A 15,199-nucleotide genomic window follows, 5' to 3' on the forward strand; every position below is an offset into this window, starting at 1 on the left:
GAGAAAAAGAACGAGAGAGAAAATAATGCAAAAAAGAAAAAAGAGACCCCCGTAGAACTTACTTGAGCCAGGCAAGAGCAAACCAAGTGGAGGAAGACCCCTAGAAGGAAGAAGGTCCCCCGGATCCGAGCAGGGCTAGCCGTGAACATGGGCGACCCTTTTGGCTTAGCCAGATTGGGGGATCGGCAAAGGCACAGAGGATGACAAGAGGTCACCTTTCCCTCCCCAGGCCCCCAAACGGAGCCACCGGGAGCAGGCCGAAAGGTGCAGTGGCCGTGGCTGGAGGCGGCTGTTGCATCTGTTTATGAATAGTTTGGAGGAAGGTACTGGGATTGGAGGAACTTTCAGGCTGGCGGGGGGCAGGGGGCGGGGGCGGCTGAAGGATAGAATGACCTCGGTCCCCCTTAACCCTTTCCTCTGTCCTGGCTGTGGCCTGGAGCCCTGCAGCCACCCCCAGTCCTGGATGGGTGGGACACGGGACCTGAAGACGGTGGCCCAGTCTCACCCCAACACACACAACACCCCTCCAAATCCCTTGTTTGGCTTTTGGCTTTTGGCAGTGAAAGCCAATGCAAGCCGGGGTCTCCGGTTGTAACTCGGTGTAGTGGACAGAGCACGGGCCTAGGAGTCAGAAGGTCATGGATTCTAATGCCGGCTCTATTGCTTGTCTGCTGGGTGACCTTGGGTTTCTAATCCTGCCTCTGCTGCTTGTCTGCTGTGTGACCTCGAGTAAGTCACTTCACTTCTCTGGGCCTCGGTTACCTCGTATGTAAAAGTTACCTCGTTTGTAAAATGGGAATCGAGACTGTGAGCCCCACATGGAACAGGGACTGTGTCCAACCTGATTTGCTTGAATCCACCCCAGCACTTAATACAGTGCCTGGCACATAGTAAGCGTTTAACAAAATCCCACAATTACCGCTCCCCCAAAACGGTGAGCTCATCATGGAAGAGGATTTTCTCTCTGTTGCTGTATTGTACTTTCCCAAGTGCTTAGTACAGTGCTGTGCACATAGTAAGGACCTAATAAATACTATTGAATGAATAAAGCAGCATGGCTCAGTGGAAAGAGCCCAAGCTTTAGAGTTAGAGGTCATGGGTTCTAATCCCAACTCCACCAATTTATAAGCTGTGTGACTTTAGGCAAGACACTTCACTTCTTTGCACCTCAGTTACCTCATCTGTACAATGGGGATTAAGACAGAGTCCCACGTGGGACAACCTGATTACTTTGTATCTACCCAGCGCTTAGAACAGTGTTTGGCACATAGGAAGTGCTTAACAAATACCAAAAAAATTATTATTATTATTATAAATAAAGTCACTACAAGGTGTACTAGGAAAGCGAGGGGTGGGTTCATGCTTTGTTTGGTAACTGGTCAGAGGAGCACAGTGGTAGAGGTCCTGAACCCCCAGAGGTCTGGAAAGGGGGTATGAGGCAGGTCTGGGAGAAGGAGGAAGAAAAATTTACCCTTATCCTGGCTGGAAGCTCGTGGCATGTCTCTCTCCGAGGTCGCAGAGGGTCGCAGTGAATCAACATCCACTGGAGCTCAAACTGGAGAAAAAAAAAACACAAAAAAAGCCCACCAGTTTAGTGCTTTTGCAGGGAGACACAGATACGCTTTAACAGAACTGATAAGGAAGGGCTCGAATCGATGGATCAGGAAACTACAAATGGAACTAAAATCCAGGGGATGGCTTCCGAACAATTTACCTTCAGTAAATCAGATCTGCAACATAGTAATCAGCCACTTGGACTAAGAAGCAGACAATCAGTGACTGGCATTTACAGAGCACCTACTATGGGCAGAGCACAAGTCTAAATACTTGGAAGAGTATAATACAAAAGAGTGGGTAGACATGTTTCCTGCCCACGGTGATCTTACAGCCCAGAGGGGGAGACAAATATTAAACAAATTATAGAGTACTGTGTTGTGAGATGGGGTGATTGGCACAATGACTGCAAATTTCTCACCTTGTCATTTTGCACGCCCAGGACATGCAGCAGTTTTCTATGCCCATACTGTTTAAGGACAAAACCCCCAGCTGTTACCCCGATCCTAAGCCAGGTCAACGTGGAAACAGTCTGATTTCCTGCCCTCCACCTTTTTTTTTTTCCAGTAACTCCTGGACTGGCATCAGGGAGGAGAAGCAGAAAATAGTATCCTTTGCCTCCTGTTGGGGCTTGTGGCCAGAAACATGAGCTGAGTTGTATAGTGGGGGGTGGGGAAGGTAGAAAGTTGAAGCATCAAAATACTTGAATGAATTCTGAGAATTGGGGAGTGAAGGGGAGACGAATGGGAGAAAGCTGGAAGAAGACCTAATGAAAATTAAACATCATAAAATCTCAGAGGTCAAAAACTTAATGCTGCATTTAGAGTCCAGTTCACCCCTGGCTTCTTAGCATGCTGAAACACTTTAGTAGTGTTTTAAAGAGGAAATAGAGAGAATTAATAAAAGGAATTTAATGGGAGTGAATATAAGACTTAAACCAAGGCTGGAAAGACAGAGGAGAGGGATATGAAATGATAAACCATTATAGAGAGAAGCAGATAAAGACTAAGTGTAATCTATGTAAGTGGGGCTGGGAGGGAAAGAGAAAGGAACTTGATCTTGGCATGAGGATCATGATTTTAAACAATTTCAATAATTTCAGGTTTTTTTAAGACCCATATCTTGTTTGGTTATTTTAGATGTATGTCAATAAAACCAGATATGGCTCTTGTGGGCCTTGAACAATGGAAGCTTAGAAAACCCCAATTTATAATAATAATAACAGTAACTATTTGTTAAGTGCTTACTATGTACTAAGAACTGGGATAGAAACAAGATGTATCAGGAAAGTCGCAGCCACTGTCCTTCATGGGATTCAAAATCTAAAGTAGGAGGGAAATATTTAATCCTCATTTTACAAATGAGGAAATTGAGGCATAGAGAAATTAAGGGATTTGCCCATGGTCACACAGCAGGCAAGTGGCCGAATCAGAATTTGAACCAGGTCCTCTGACTCCCAGGCCCATGCTTTTTCCACTATGCCATTCTGCTTCTGTTCTCATTGGTATGTTTCTGTAAACAAATGCACACTTTGCCCTCAATCAGTGGTATTTACTGAGTATGTGCCTTGTGCAGAGCACTGTACTAAACATTCCTCTCTTCCTCCACACTCCCCCAACCTTATGTCTTCAATTGTTATCCTCTCCCTGCTAGCACAGTGACTATTATTTACATTGGAGTAGCAATATGACAAAGGAAAAGGCAGGGCTTAAGAGGTGCTCTTGCATTAGCCATAATGAGCACTCTTTATGGTTTCAGTAATGATAATAATAATAACGGCATTTGCAAAGGCACTATACTAAGCCCTGGGATGGATACAAGCAAATCAGGTTGGACACAGTCCCTGTCCCACATGAGGCACGCAGTCTCAAATCCCATTTTACAGATGAGGTTACTGAGGCACAGAGAAGAAATGACTTGCCCAAAGTTACACACCAGACAAATGACAGAACTGGGATTAGAACCCATGATCTTCCAACTCCAGGCCCATGCCCTATCCACTACACTACGATGCTTCAAGAGGCTCCCCTGGGGGGCTAGGGGGTGAGGTGCACCCTGAACAAATGTCCACTTCACCTAATAGTGAAAGCAGCTCTGGCTATTCATCAAATCATGGCAAAAGGGAAAGTGAGTGAAAGATTGGGCTGTGTTCAGAACTTCTCTTTTCCCTGAGCAGGCTTACACTGAACAGACAAATGAGAGTCAGGAAGAGCTTGAGGAATGAATTTGATAGATTCCATTCTAATACACACTGAAAATACTGAGACAAGTTGAGAACCTCTGTGATAAAAAACCTTTTGACAATTTCACTTTGGCTTCAGAAAAGAGTCCAAAAGTAAAATAATTTCCACTTAAAAACTGACAACTTCTTCCTACATACTGTTCGTACAATGTGTATATATGAAAATCCAAACCAAAAGGATAAAGTCCTTTAATGAACAGTTGTCAAGAACGCTCATTGAGAGAAATTGATTTAAAATTTGTAATATTTGGAGTTGTAGTGTATATTTCATTTTTGAACAACTATGCACATCTCAAGGATTCGAAAAGCTTAATGACCTGATTAACCAAGAAACCTGCATTTTTAATTAAAATATTCATAGGATTTGCCTATAGCAAATGAAAAGGAATTTTTTTAAAACTATTTTCCCCAAGTGGGTAAATGCTCTATGGAAGAAATGGCACTTCTGCTTAAATGCTTATAACATTTATTGTTCTTTAAAAGATTCATTCATTCATTCAATAGTATTTATTGAGCGCTTACTATGTGCAGAGCACTGTACTAAGCGCTTGGGATGAACAAGTCGGCAACAGATAGAGACAGTCCCTGCCGTTTGACGGGCTTACAGTCTAATCGGGGGAGACAGACAGACAAGAACAATGGCAATAAATAGAGTCAAGGGGAAGAACATCTCGTAAAAACAATGGCAACTAAATAGAATCAAGGCAATGTACAATTCATTAACAAAATAAATAGGGTAACGAAAATATATACAGTTGAGCGGACGAGTACAGTGCTGTGGGGATGGGAAGGGAGAGGTGGAGGAGCAGAGGGAAAAGGGGAAAAAGAGGGTTAAGCTGCGGAGAGGTAAAGGGGGGATGGCAGAGGGAGTAGAGGGAGAAGAGGAGCTCAATCTGGGAACGCCTCTTGGAGGAGGTGATTTTTAAGTAGGGTTTTGAAGAGGGAAAGAGAATCAGTTTGGCGGAGGTGAGGAGGGAGGGCGTTCCAGGACCGCGGGAGGACGTGACCCAGGGGTCGACGGCGGGATAGGCGAGAGCGAGGGACGGCGAGGAGGTGGGCGGCAGAGGAGCGGAGCGTGCGGGGTGGGTGGTAGAAAGAGAGAAGGGAGGAGAGGTAGGAAGGGGCAAGGTGATGGAGAGCCTTGAAGCCTAGAGTGAGGAGTTTTTGTTTGGAGCGGAGGTCGATAGGCAACCACTGGAGTTGTTTAAGAAGGGGAGTGACATGCCCAGATCGTTTCTGCAGGAAGATGAGCCGGGAAGCGGAGTGAAGAATAGACCGGAGCGGGGCGAGAGAGGAGGAAGGGAGGTCAGAGAGAAGGCTGACACAGTAGTCTAGCCGGGATATAACGAGAGCCCGTAATAGTAAGGTAGCCGTTTGGGTGGAGAGGAAAGGGCGGATCTTGGCGATATTGTAGAGGTGAAACCGGCAGGTCTTGGTAACGGATAGGATGTGTGGGGTGAACGAGAGGGACGAGTCAAGGATGACACCGAGAATGCGGGCCTGAGAGACGGGAAGGATGGTTGTGCCATCCACGGTGATAGAGAAGTCTGGGAGAGGACCGGGTTTGGGAGGGAAGATGAGGAGCTCAGTCTTGCTCATGTTGAGTTTTAGGTGGCGGGCCGACATCCAGGTGGAGACGTCCCGGAGGCAGGAGGAGATGCGAGCCTGAAGGGAGGGGGAGAGGACAGGGGCGGAGATGTAGATCTGCGTGTCATCTGCGTAGAGATGGTAGTCAAAGCCGTGAGAGCGGATGAGTTCACCGAGGGAGTGAGTGTAAATGGAGAACAGAAGAGGGCCAAGAACTGACCCTTGAGGAACTCCAACAGTTAAAGGATGGGAGGGGGAGGAGGCTCCAGCGAAGGAGACCGAGAATGACTGGCCAGAGAGGTAAGAGGAGAACCAGGAGAGGACAGAGTCCGTGAATCCAAGGTGAGATAAGGTATGGAGGAGGAGGGGATGGTCGACAGTGTCAAAGGCAGCAGAGAGGTCAAGGAGGATCAGAATGGAGTAGGAGCCATTGGATTTGGCAAGAAGGAGGTCATGGGTGACCTTAGAGAGAGCAGTCTCGGTAGAGTGGAGGGGAAGGAAGCCAGATTGGAGGGGGTCTAGGAGAGAATGGGAGTTAAGGAATTCTAGGCATCGATTGTAGACGACTCGTTCTAGGATTTTGGAAAGGAAGGGTAGTAGGGAGATAGGACGATAACTGGAGGGGGAAGTGGGGTCAAGAGCGGGTTTTTTTAGGATGGGGGAGACGTGGGCATGTTTGAAGGCAGAGGGGAAGGAGCCCTTGGAGATTGAGTGGTTAAAAATAGAAGTTAAGGAAGGGAGGAGGGCAGGGGCGATGGTTTTAATAAGGTGAGAGGGAATGGGGTCCGAGGCGCAGGTGGAGGGGGTGGCACTTGCGAGGAGGGAGGAGATCTCCTCTGAGGATACTGCAGGGAAGGATGGGAAAGTAGGGGAGGGGGTTGGTGGGGGGGAGGGGAGAGGCGGAGGGGTGACTTTGGGGAGCTCAGACCTGATCGTGTTGATTTTCGTGAGGAAATAGATGGCCAGATCATTGGGGGTGAGAGATGGGGGAGGGGGAGGAACAGGGGGCCTAAGGAGAGAGTTAAAGGTCCGGAACAATCGGCGGGGGTGACGGGCATGGGTGTCGATGAGGGAGGAGAAGAAGCTTTGCCTGGCGGAGGAGAGGGCAGAGTTAAGGTAGGAAAGGATAAATTTGAAGTGTGTGAGGTCGGCTTGGTGCTTGGACTTTCGCCAGCAGCGCTCAGCAGCTCGAGCATAGGAGCGTAGGAGGCGGACGGAGGAGGTGATAATGGAGTTGTGTAGTAAGATATAAGGAAAAAATTCCTGTGGTGAAGATTGTTAAATATGACACCGGGCCACTGGAGAAGGTACCATGCCTTTCTCTAGAGGTCTTTAAACATAGGATAGGATGGAACTTCACAAATCTCCTCCCAGCATTCTATTATTCCTTTCAGAGTCAGAATGCTGACTGGCTGGCTGACCTGAGTGGAACACGTGCCTTGACCCATTATAGTACTGGTATTTCTTTTTTCTTTTGCTCATACTTCAGGATTTAAGGACAGAGTAAAACAAACCCCAAAACAACACTACATCCAAACTGAAAGTAGGAATCAATTGCTGCAGGAAGACCAGCTTGGCACACCGCAGCCTGGAAAGGAGTGGGTCAGTTAGAGCAGATACTCCATCAGGGCTGTGAAACCTGGGGGCAAAACCAAAATAACAGGGCCAGGCATTCCAAGCAACAAATATGACAGTATAAAGGTCAGTCTTTGTGTTTGTAGAACACATTTGGGACTGTGAATCCCACACACTGGTCTTTTCAGTCACACACACACACACCAATGGGTGAATTTCAAAGTCAGGGCATCATCTTCACAAACAAAAGGCAACCACATTCTCTTATTCTCAACTAGCCCTGGATAAATTTCCCTGAAAATTCAGAGACAAGATGACACTCTCAAGTTTCCATTTCTCCCCATTAGGCACAGAATATGTTCCCTTGTAGGCATTATAAAAACAATTTAGCAAAAGAGCTCCTTAACTCTGTCCTCTCAATTTCAATTATATAAATAATAATTACTATACAGAGGTCACATTTCAATAGTGTATTGCTCTGAAACTGTTAAAATATATTTTATAATTTAAAAATTGCTTTACATGGTATATCAAACTCAAAATTCTAACACTATTCAATGCAGTTCAGTGTTCATGAAATTACTTTTTATATTACATGTGAGAAGTCTAAATTTTACTGAATCAGTGCCCTGCACACAATAAGCACTCAGTTAATATGATTGATTGACCTTCACTAAAGTCTACAATATGCTTTTTGTTTTTACCCCCAACTTTATCCTCTAACCCAGTCCCACAGAGGGAGAAGCATACATCCAGAGTGAAATGCATGCAAATCCTTAGGACATATACTCACTCACTTTTCTTTATCTCTTCCATACTACCAACTCCCTTCAGATGGTAATATGTACTGCATTGTTCCAAGTCCTACACCTTGTCTTCAGGGGAAGAAAACTTCTTCTGGCCATCTTGCCATCTCACACCACTCTACAGACTGTCATTCTTCAAACACTACTCCCAAGATCACCCTCTAGTTTGTATCTGATTCCCAGGCAGTATTGAGCTTCTGCACAGATTATCTTCTTGCAACACCACTCAGCACACATTTCTTCACTCATCAGAATCCTCCAGCGGTTATCCATCTCACTCTACCCTATTATTATGGTATTTGTAAAGTGCTTATTATGGGTCAGGCACCATTCTAAGCACTGAGGTATATACACTAAAGAGAAACTCCCTAGAACTGGCACCACCAGTTCTCACCCCCTTATTCATCAATGATCTTAACCCACCATTCTTCAGTCAGACTTTGTTCTCTTCCACCCAAGGTTGCCTTCTAACTGTACCTCATGGTAGATTTTCCCATCTCCAACCCCTCACACATACTCTTCTCCCAGCCTGGAACTCTCTCCTGCTACTCAAATCCATCAGATCACAGCTCTATCTTTCCTGTTTTCCTAAAATCCCACATCCTCCAAGAAGCTTTCCCTGTTTATTTTACAACACCCCAGAGACATCTGCCCAATTCCCACTTTTAGTATTTGTGTATTTTATTCCTATTGTCAGCACTCATGCACATAGTATATTATGCATAGATATTCATTTGTTCGGTTGAATGTTCACCAGTCTTATTACATATTTGCACTGCTTCCTGTCTATACTTGCTTTTCCTCTGGCTTTCATTATCTGAAATCATTTTTGTCTGTCTTCCCCATTAAAATGTAAGTTCCTTGAGAGCAAGGAGCATGAGTTTTGCTCCTGTTACTTTCCCGGGTGCTTAGGAAAATGCCTAGCACTCAGCAGGTGCTCAATAAATATCTTTTATTGATTCCTCCACATTTTTAATGATTTGAATCACGACAAGTTCACTAAAATGAAGAACACTGCCACACCTCTGATTCGTATTCAAGCAAACACTGTCTTGACTTATCATTCACGCTGGGCTGATACTATTACAAAGTCCTCAGGGTCCACATCACAAGACCATGTTTTGGTTAGGTGGGCAACATAATGAGATCCTCTCAAAAACACCAATGCTGATATTCACAAGTCAGAACCAAGCACACCAGAAGCACATTACATCCTTTCAGTCCTACTCACTATTGCCTTCAGTTACACATTGTACAACTGTTGAAGAAAGAGGGTAATTTAAGAGGAGGAGAGCTATAGATAAGATTAAAGCTTTAGAAAATAGGAGCCATGAGGAAAGATTAAAGCAGCCATGAGTATTTAGCCTAGGGAAGAGAAGACTGAACTGTCTTTGAGTGAAAGTTTGTTTTTAAACAAATGCTGAAGTGTTTCTCATTCTCCCCAAGGGAAGGACAATATGAAACATCAGCAAGAATAATTTAGAGATAAGAAAGAATCTGCTGGTAGTTAGGGCTGGGAGACATTGAAAGCAATTTCACTGGATATTTTCCAAAAGATCTGTTGGCATTTAACTGTGATGGTTTGAGTTTAGACTTATCCCGAGAAAAGAGAATAAACTAATAAACTAGATAGATCCTCAGGGTTCCTTCCAGTCCTAAAATTCCATATTCTAACTTGAGGACAGCATAGCTCTTTGACATGGACCCACCAGGAAACGTTATGCAAATTCCTCAACTACATATAATAGTCTCCATTGCTAGAGAAGATTTCCCCATAAGGGGGACAACTGCAGCTTACAATACTCTAAAACAGAGGAATAAGTGAAAACTGTCAACAGCCTTACTATGACATATGCTTGTTTTCCCGAGCATACTTCTAGCTCTACAGTGGTACATCATAGAGAAGTTCGCAAGAACCCAGAAGAAAGCAGCAAAAAATTAAAATGTCTCCCCCTGTTAGAGTGAATTCTCCTTGTGGGCAAGGAACATATGCTGTGTGTCTGTTTGTATTTCCCAAGTATTTAATGCCAATGCACCCAGCAGGTGCTCAATAAATAGTACCACCAATACTACTAACCCCAACTTACGAAGAGAAGATTGAGTTCTGGAGAGTTGTATAAATGACTAAGTAAATGCGACTGCGGTTGTGATATTGTTAATTTGACACATACTTTCAGAACTCAGAACTCTCAAATCTGTTGTTGGTTGGTTTGTTGGTTTGCTTAGATTAAATAAGCAATGATTTGTAAAGCACTATAAACTTTTATCTTCCATCAATTATATCCAAAATCTTATGAGTAAATTCTTGAAAAGACTGAAAGTAAACTTTGTTTTCTAATAGAGTTGTACCCTATAACTCTCCTAGGCAATCATCATGACATCAAACAAATAATCTGTCTTAAAAATATCATGTTTTTACTGTTTACTGCCAGAAAACCAAGATTTTCAGGAGGATAAATGGTGCCATCAAAAAGTATGGACACAAAGGAGAATAAGAAATGTAGGATTTATTGCTATAAAAATATTCTAAGCAATATATTACATGAACACAGTGGAAGAAAAGGTAAAATATTATCTAAGTCTACTAAACAACCATGGATGATGAGACGGTATTGGAGTAGAAAGCACAGTACTCCAATACCGTCTCATCATCCATGGTCATGAGACCATCTCAATAGCGAAGCTGAGAAAGAATCTTGGAAATTGAGTTGTTGTTTTTTTAACACTTTAGAGAAAAATGATTGGGCAAAAAATAGGTACAGGTAAAGATTACAAACTAGTGAAATATATAAATGAGTCCTCTAGCATGATTAGTCCATCAAATCTTTTTCAAATAAAGTTTTATTATTAAGCTTCCAGTTGATGTCATCTTTAGAAAGATGATTTCTTGTTGATGGAGCTTACTCACAGAAATATAATGTTGACAAGAAAGTGTTTTCAATTAATGCAGTCTCTCAAAGTTTATCTGGTTTCCACTTCCATCAGAGAAAAAAAATAAAATGCATGATTCAGAATTGTTTGCAGTCTTGGTGCTCTGTTCATTTTAAGATTTTCTTTAATAGAATAATCACTACAAATAACTCTGGTATTTGTTAAAGGCTTATTCTAGGCCAAGAACTTACTAAATTCTGGGATAGATACAAGATACAGATCCTACATGAGGCTTACATTATAAGTAGAAGGGAGAACAGGTATTGAATCCACATTTTGCAGATGAGGCAACTGAGGCACAGAGAAGTTAAATGGCTTGCCAAAGGTCTCAGCAGGTAAGTAGTGGAGTTGGGATGATCTCCTGTCACCTCAAACTTCTTCCCACCCAAACCCTGTCCTCCCTTAGATATTCCCATCAGTGTGGACAGCACCACCATCCTTCCTGTTTCACAACCCCTAACCTCGGCATTATCCTTGACTCCTCTCTCTCTCTCCTTCAACCCACATATTCAATCCATCACTAAATCCTGTCAGTTCAACCTTCAAAACACTACTAAAATGCTCCCTTTTGTCCCCTCTAAACTGCAACTCTATTAATCCAATTACTTATCTTAGCCCACCTTGATAACTGTATCACCCTCCTTTCTGACCTCCCAGCCTCCTGTCTTTCCCCATTCCAGTCCATATTTCACTCTGCTGTCCAGATCATTTTTCTACAATAACGTTCAAGCCATGTTTCCCTCTCTTCAAGACCTATCCACCTCCACAAACAGAATCTCCTCACCATTTGACTTTAAAGCACTCTAGAAACTTGCCCCCTCCTACCTCACCTCTCTACTCTCCTACTACAACCTAGCCTGCACATTTCACTTCTTTAATGCTAAACCTCTCACTGTGTCTCGATCTTGTCTGTCTCACCAACCTCTCACCCACATCCTGCCCCTGGCCTGGAATACTCTCTCCTCTCATATCCAACTCACCCCAACTTCAGAGCCTTAGAGAAGGCACATCTCAACCAAGAGGCCGTCCCTGACTAAGCCCTCATTTCCTCTTCTCCCATTACATTCCGTGTCACCCTGACTTGCTCCCTATATTCATCTCCCCTCTCAGCCCACAGCACTTATGTACATATCTGTAATTTAATGTACATATCTGTAATTTATTGATGTTAATGTCTGTCTACTCCTCTAGACTGTAAGCTCACTGTGGGCAGGGGATGTGTTTGTTATATTTTACTCGCCCAAGCGCTTAATACAGTCCTCTGGCACACAGTAAACCCTCAATAAATATGATTGACTAGAAACATGGTCCTCTGACTCCCTGGTCCATGAGCTTTCCATTAGGTCACACTGCTTCAGAAATTTGAATACTTGCTGCTTTCCAGTATAAGAGATGGGTAACCTAATAAATCATATTGTTAAAAATATTTTGAAATCAGGATTTATAGAGTATTCATAATTTCACCAGCAGGCACATACGAGAATAATGCTAATAGGTCTCATTACAGAAATGAGTAAAAAATATCTCAGGCATTTGTTTTTCCCCAGAACTGCCAATCGTTTCAAATTTAAGCAAAACAGGAGCTGATTTTTGAGTTACTTAAATCTTAGTCTCCAAAATGATAGAATATTTCACATTCACATTCAGTACGATCAATGTGAAATTGAACTACCTCTGCTTCCTACCTCATCCCTTCTCACATTCTAAAAATACTTGTGCCCACTCTTCTTTCTACCTTTTATCTGTCATCTTCATTTGCTCAATTTCTGATGGCTGCTTACTCTCCATATGTGCTCATATTTCCCTTATCTCAAAAAAAATTCTTCTCTGGATCCCTCAGTGTCCTCCATATTGCCCCATCTCCGTCCTCACAATTCTGTCCCAATTCCTTGGACAGAATTCAAACCATATTCTAGAAATGATATGAAGGAAGAGTCAGTAGGATTTCCAGTGCTTAACAGCAGTGCCAGTGCTTAGAACAGTGCTTGGCACATAGTAAGCACTTAACAAATGCTGTCATTATTATTATTATTTGGTGACATACAATGTGGCGGTTAAAAGAGAGAGAGGTAATGGATAATGCCAGGGTTATAGACTTGAGAGATGGAGAAATTGTATATATCCCGTCTCCACTCCTTCACCTCCAACTTCTGAAATATGGCTTATGCTCTTTCGGAGAAGCAGTGTGGCTTAGTGGATAGAGCCTGGGCTGGGAGTCAGAATATCATGGATTTTAATTCCAGCTCTGACACTTGTGTGCTGTGAACTTGGGCAAGTCACTTCACTTCTCTGGGTCTCCGTTACCTCATCTGTAAAATGGGAATTAAGAGTGTGAGCCTTATGTAGGACAAGGACTGAGCCCAACCTGATTAACTTGTATCTTTGCCAGTGCTTAGCACAGTGCTTGGCACATAGTAAATACTTAACATGTACCACAATTATTATTACTTTCATGCCACTGAAACTGCTCAGTCGATGGTCACCAATGCCATCCTTACTATATCAAATAGACTTTATCCTTATCTCCAAATTAGATGCACAAATTCATACACTACACTCTACCAAACCCCTCAACTCCTTGTTCCTCCAATTTCACACCACCTACTCCCTCCCTATTAATCTCCCTAGCAGTTCTGGATCACTTCCACAGTGCACTTTCTTTACCCTTTCCTTGTCACATGGAGCATTATTGAAGGACAACTAAACACCAATACTACTTCAGGTATTTGAAATTAACTCTCACCTGCCCTAACTCTGCCCTCCTCTCCATTCAGCAACACTACTTTCCCATCTCTCAAGAGGAGATCTCCTACCTGCTTATGAAATCTACCCCTTTACACAAAACACTTTCACCCACATCTTCTTCCTTTCCTGACCTCCAACTTCAACCACCCTTCCCCTCTGCCTTATAATTACACCCATGCCCCTCCATACCCCATCCTTAAAAACAAAGCAAAAAAAAAAACCTTTAAACTCCACTGCCCCTCTTTAGTTATTGACCCATCTCCCTGCTCCCAATCCTGTCCAAACTTCTTAAGTGGGTTGTTTACACCCTCTGCCTACACTTCCTCTCCTTGATGCTCTGTAATTTGACTTTTAATAATAATAATAATAATGATGGTATTTGTTAAGCGCTTACTATGTGCAAAGCACTGTTCTAAGCGCTGGGGGATACAAGGTGATCAGGTTGTCCCACGTGGGGCTCACAGTTTTAATCCCCATTTTACAGATGAGGGAACTGAGGCACAGAGAAGTTAAGTGACTTGCCCAGTCACACAGCTGACAAGTGGCAGAGCCGGGAGTCGAACCCATGACCTCTGACTCCAAAGCCCAGGCTCTTTCCACTGAGCCATGCTGCTTCCCCCTTCACCGTGATTGCTCTCTCAAAAGCCACCATAAGTCCTCCTTATTACTAAAACTGATAGACTCTACTTCTTCCTGATCCTTCTCGACCTCTAAGCTGCCATTGACACTGAGGGTGACTCTCAACCTGGAAACACTTTCTACTCTTAGTTTCTCTATTCTCTCCTGGTTCTCCTTCTATATTTCTGGCTGATCCTTTTCAGTTTCTTTCACTAGTTCTTCCTCTGCCTTCTATCCCCAAATTGTCCTTCCAGTCTTAGTTCTAGATTCTCTTCTTTTTTTAATCTGCACTCACTCACTCCCTTGGTAAACCCACCAACTCCCACAGATTCAATTACAATATCTATACAGATGACTCCCAAATCTCTCTCTCCAGCCTGATCTTTTCTCCTGCTCTGCAATCTCTCATTTTCTCCTGCCTCCAAGATATCTCTACATGTATGCCCCACTGACACCTTAAGTTCAACATGTACAAAACTGAACTCCTCATCTTCTCTCCCAAATCCTCTCCTCCACCTACCTTTCCCATAATAATTTAACACCACTTCACCCCATCTCTCAAGCCTGTAACCGTAACACTTTCATTTACTTTTCCTTCTCTTTCAACCTCCCATATTCACTTTGTCACCACTGTCCTGTTGGTTCTTTCTTAGAAAGTGTATAGGATCCACTCTTCCTCTCTATCCAAATGGCCAAAATACTGCCCCATACCCTTCTCATAACTTGGCTAGACTATTTCATCAGTCTCATGAGTTGCCTGCCTCCAGCCTCTCCCTTCCTCCAGCCTCTCCTTCTTCAGTCTGTATACTTCACTCTGTTCATGTATTATTTTTCTTGAGAAAAAAATTATATTCATGCCCTCCCTGCCCTTCATAAACCTCCAGTGGTCAACTATTCCTCTCCACATCGAGCAGAAACACCTATCCATCAGCTTTAAGGAACGAAATCAGGCATTTCCCCTCTATTTATCCTTCTTCCTATTGTCCCACTACACTCCAGCATACACACTTCAATATTCTTGAGGCGGTCTACTCACCGTACCTCATACTCATCTCTCTCATGACCAAGCTCTTGCTCAGACTCTCTCTTCTGCCTCAAAATTCTTCCTCCCTCGTCTCCCACAGCTCACTGCTCTTCTCCT

The 15,199-nt window shown here is 43.5% G+C and overlaps 1 protein-coding gene across 1 annotated transcript in view; it reads right to left on the reverse strand.

The window, feature by feature from the left end:
* COL9A1 (collagen type IX alpha 1 chain) overlaps positions 1–15,199 on the reverse strand; it is a 100,011-nt gene that overhangs the window by 69,283 nt on the left and 15,529 nt on the right. The window contains exon 8 of the mRNA XM_039913939.1: positions 1,472–1,555. Coding sequence (XP_039769873.1) covers positions 1,472–1,555 — 84 coding nt within the window. The remainder of the gene's footprint in view (positions 1–1,471; positions 1,556–15,199) is intronic.

Source organism: Ornithorhynchus anatinus, chromosome 1 (genome assembly GCF_004115215.2).
Source record: "Ornithorhynchus anatinus isolate Pmale09 chromosome 1, mOrnAna1.pri.v4, whole genome shotgun sequence".
In the NCBI taxonomy this organism is placed as follows: domain Eukaryota; kingdom Metazoa; phylum Chordata; class Mammalia; order Monotremata; family Ornithorhynchidae; genus Ornithorhynchus; species Ornithorhynchus anatinus.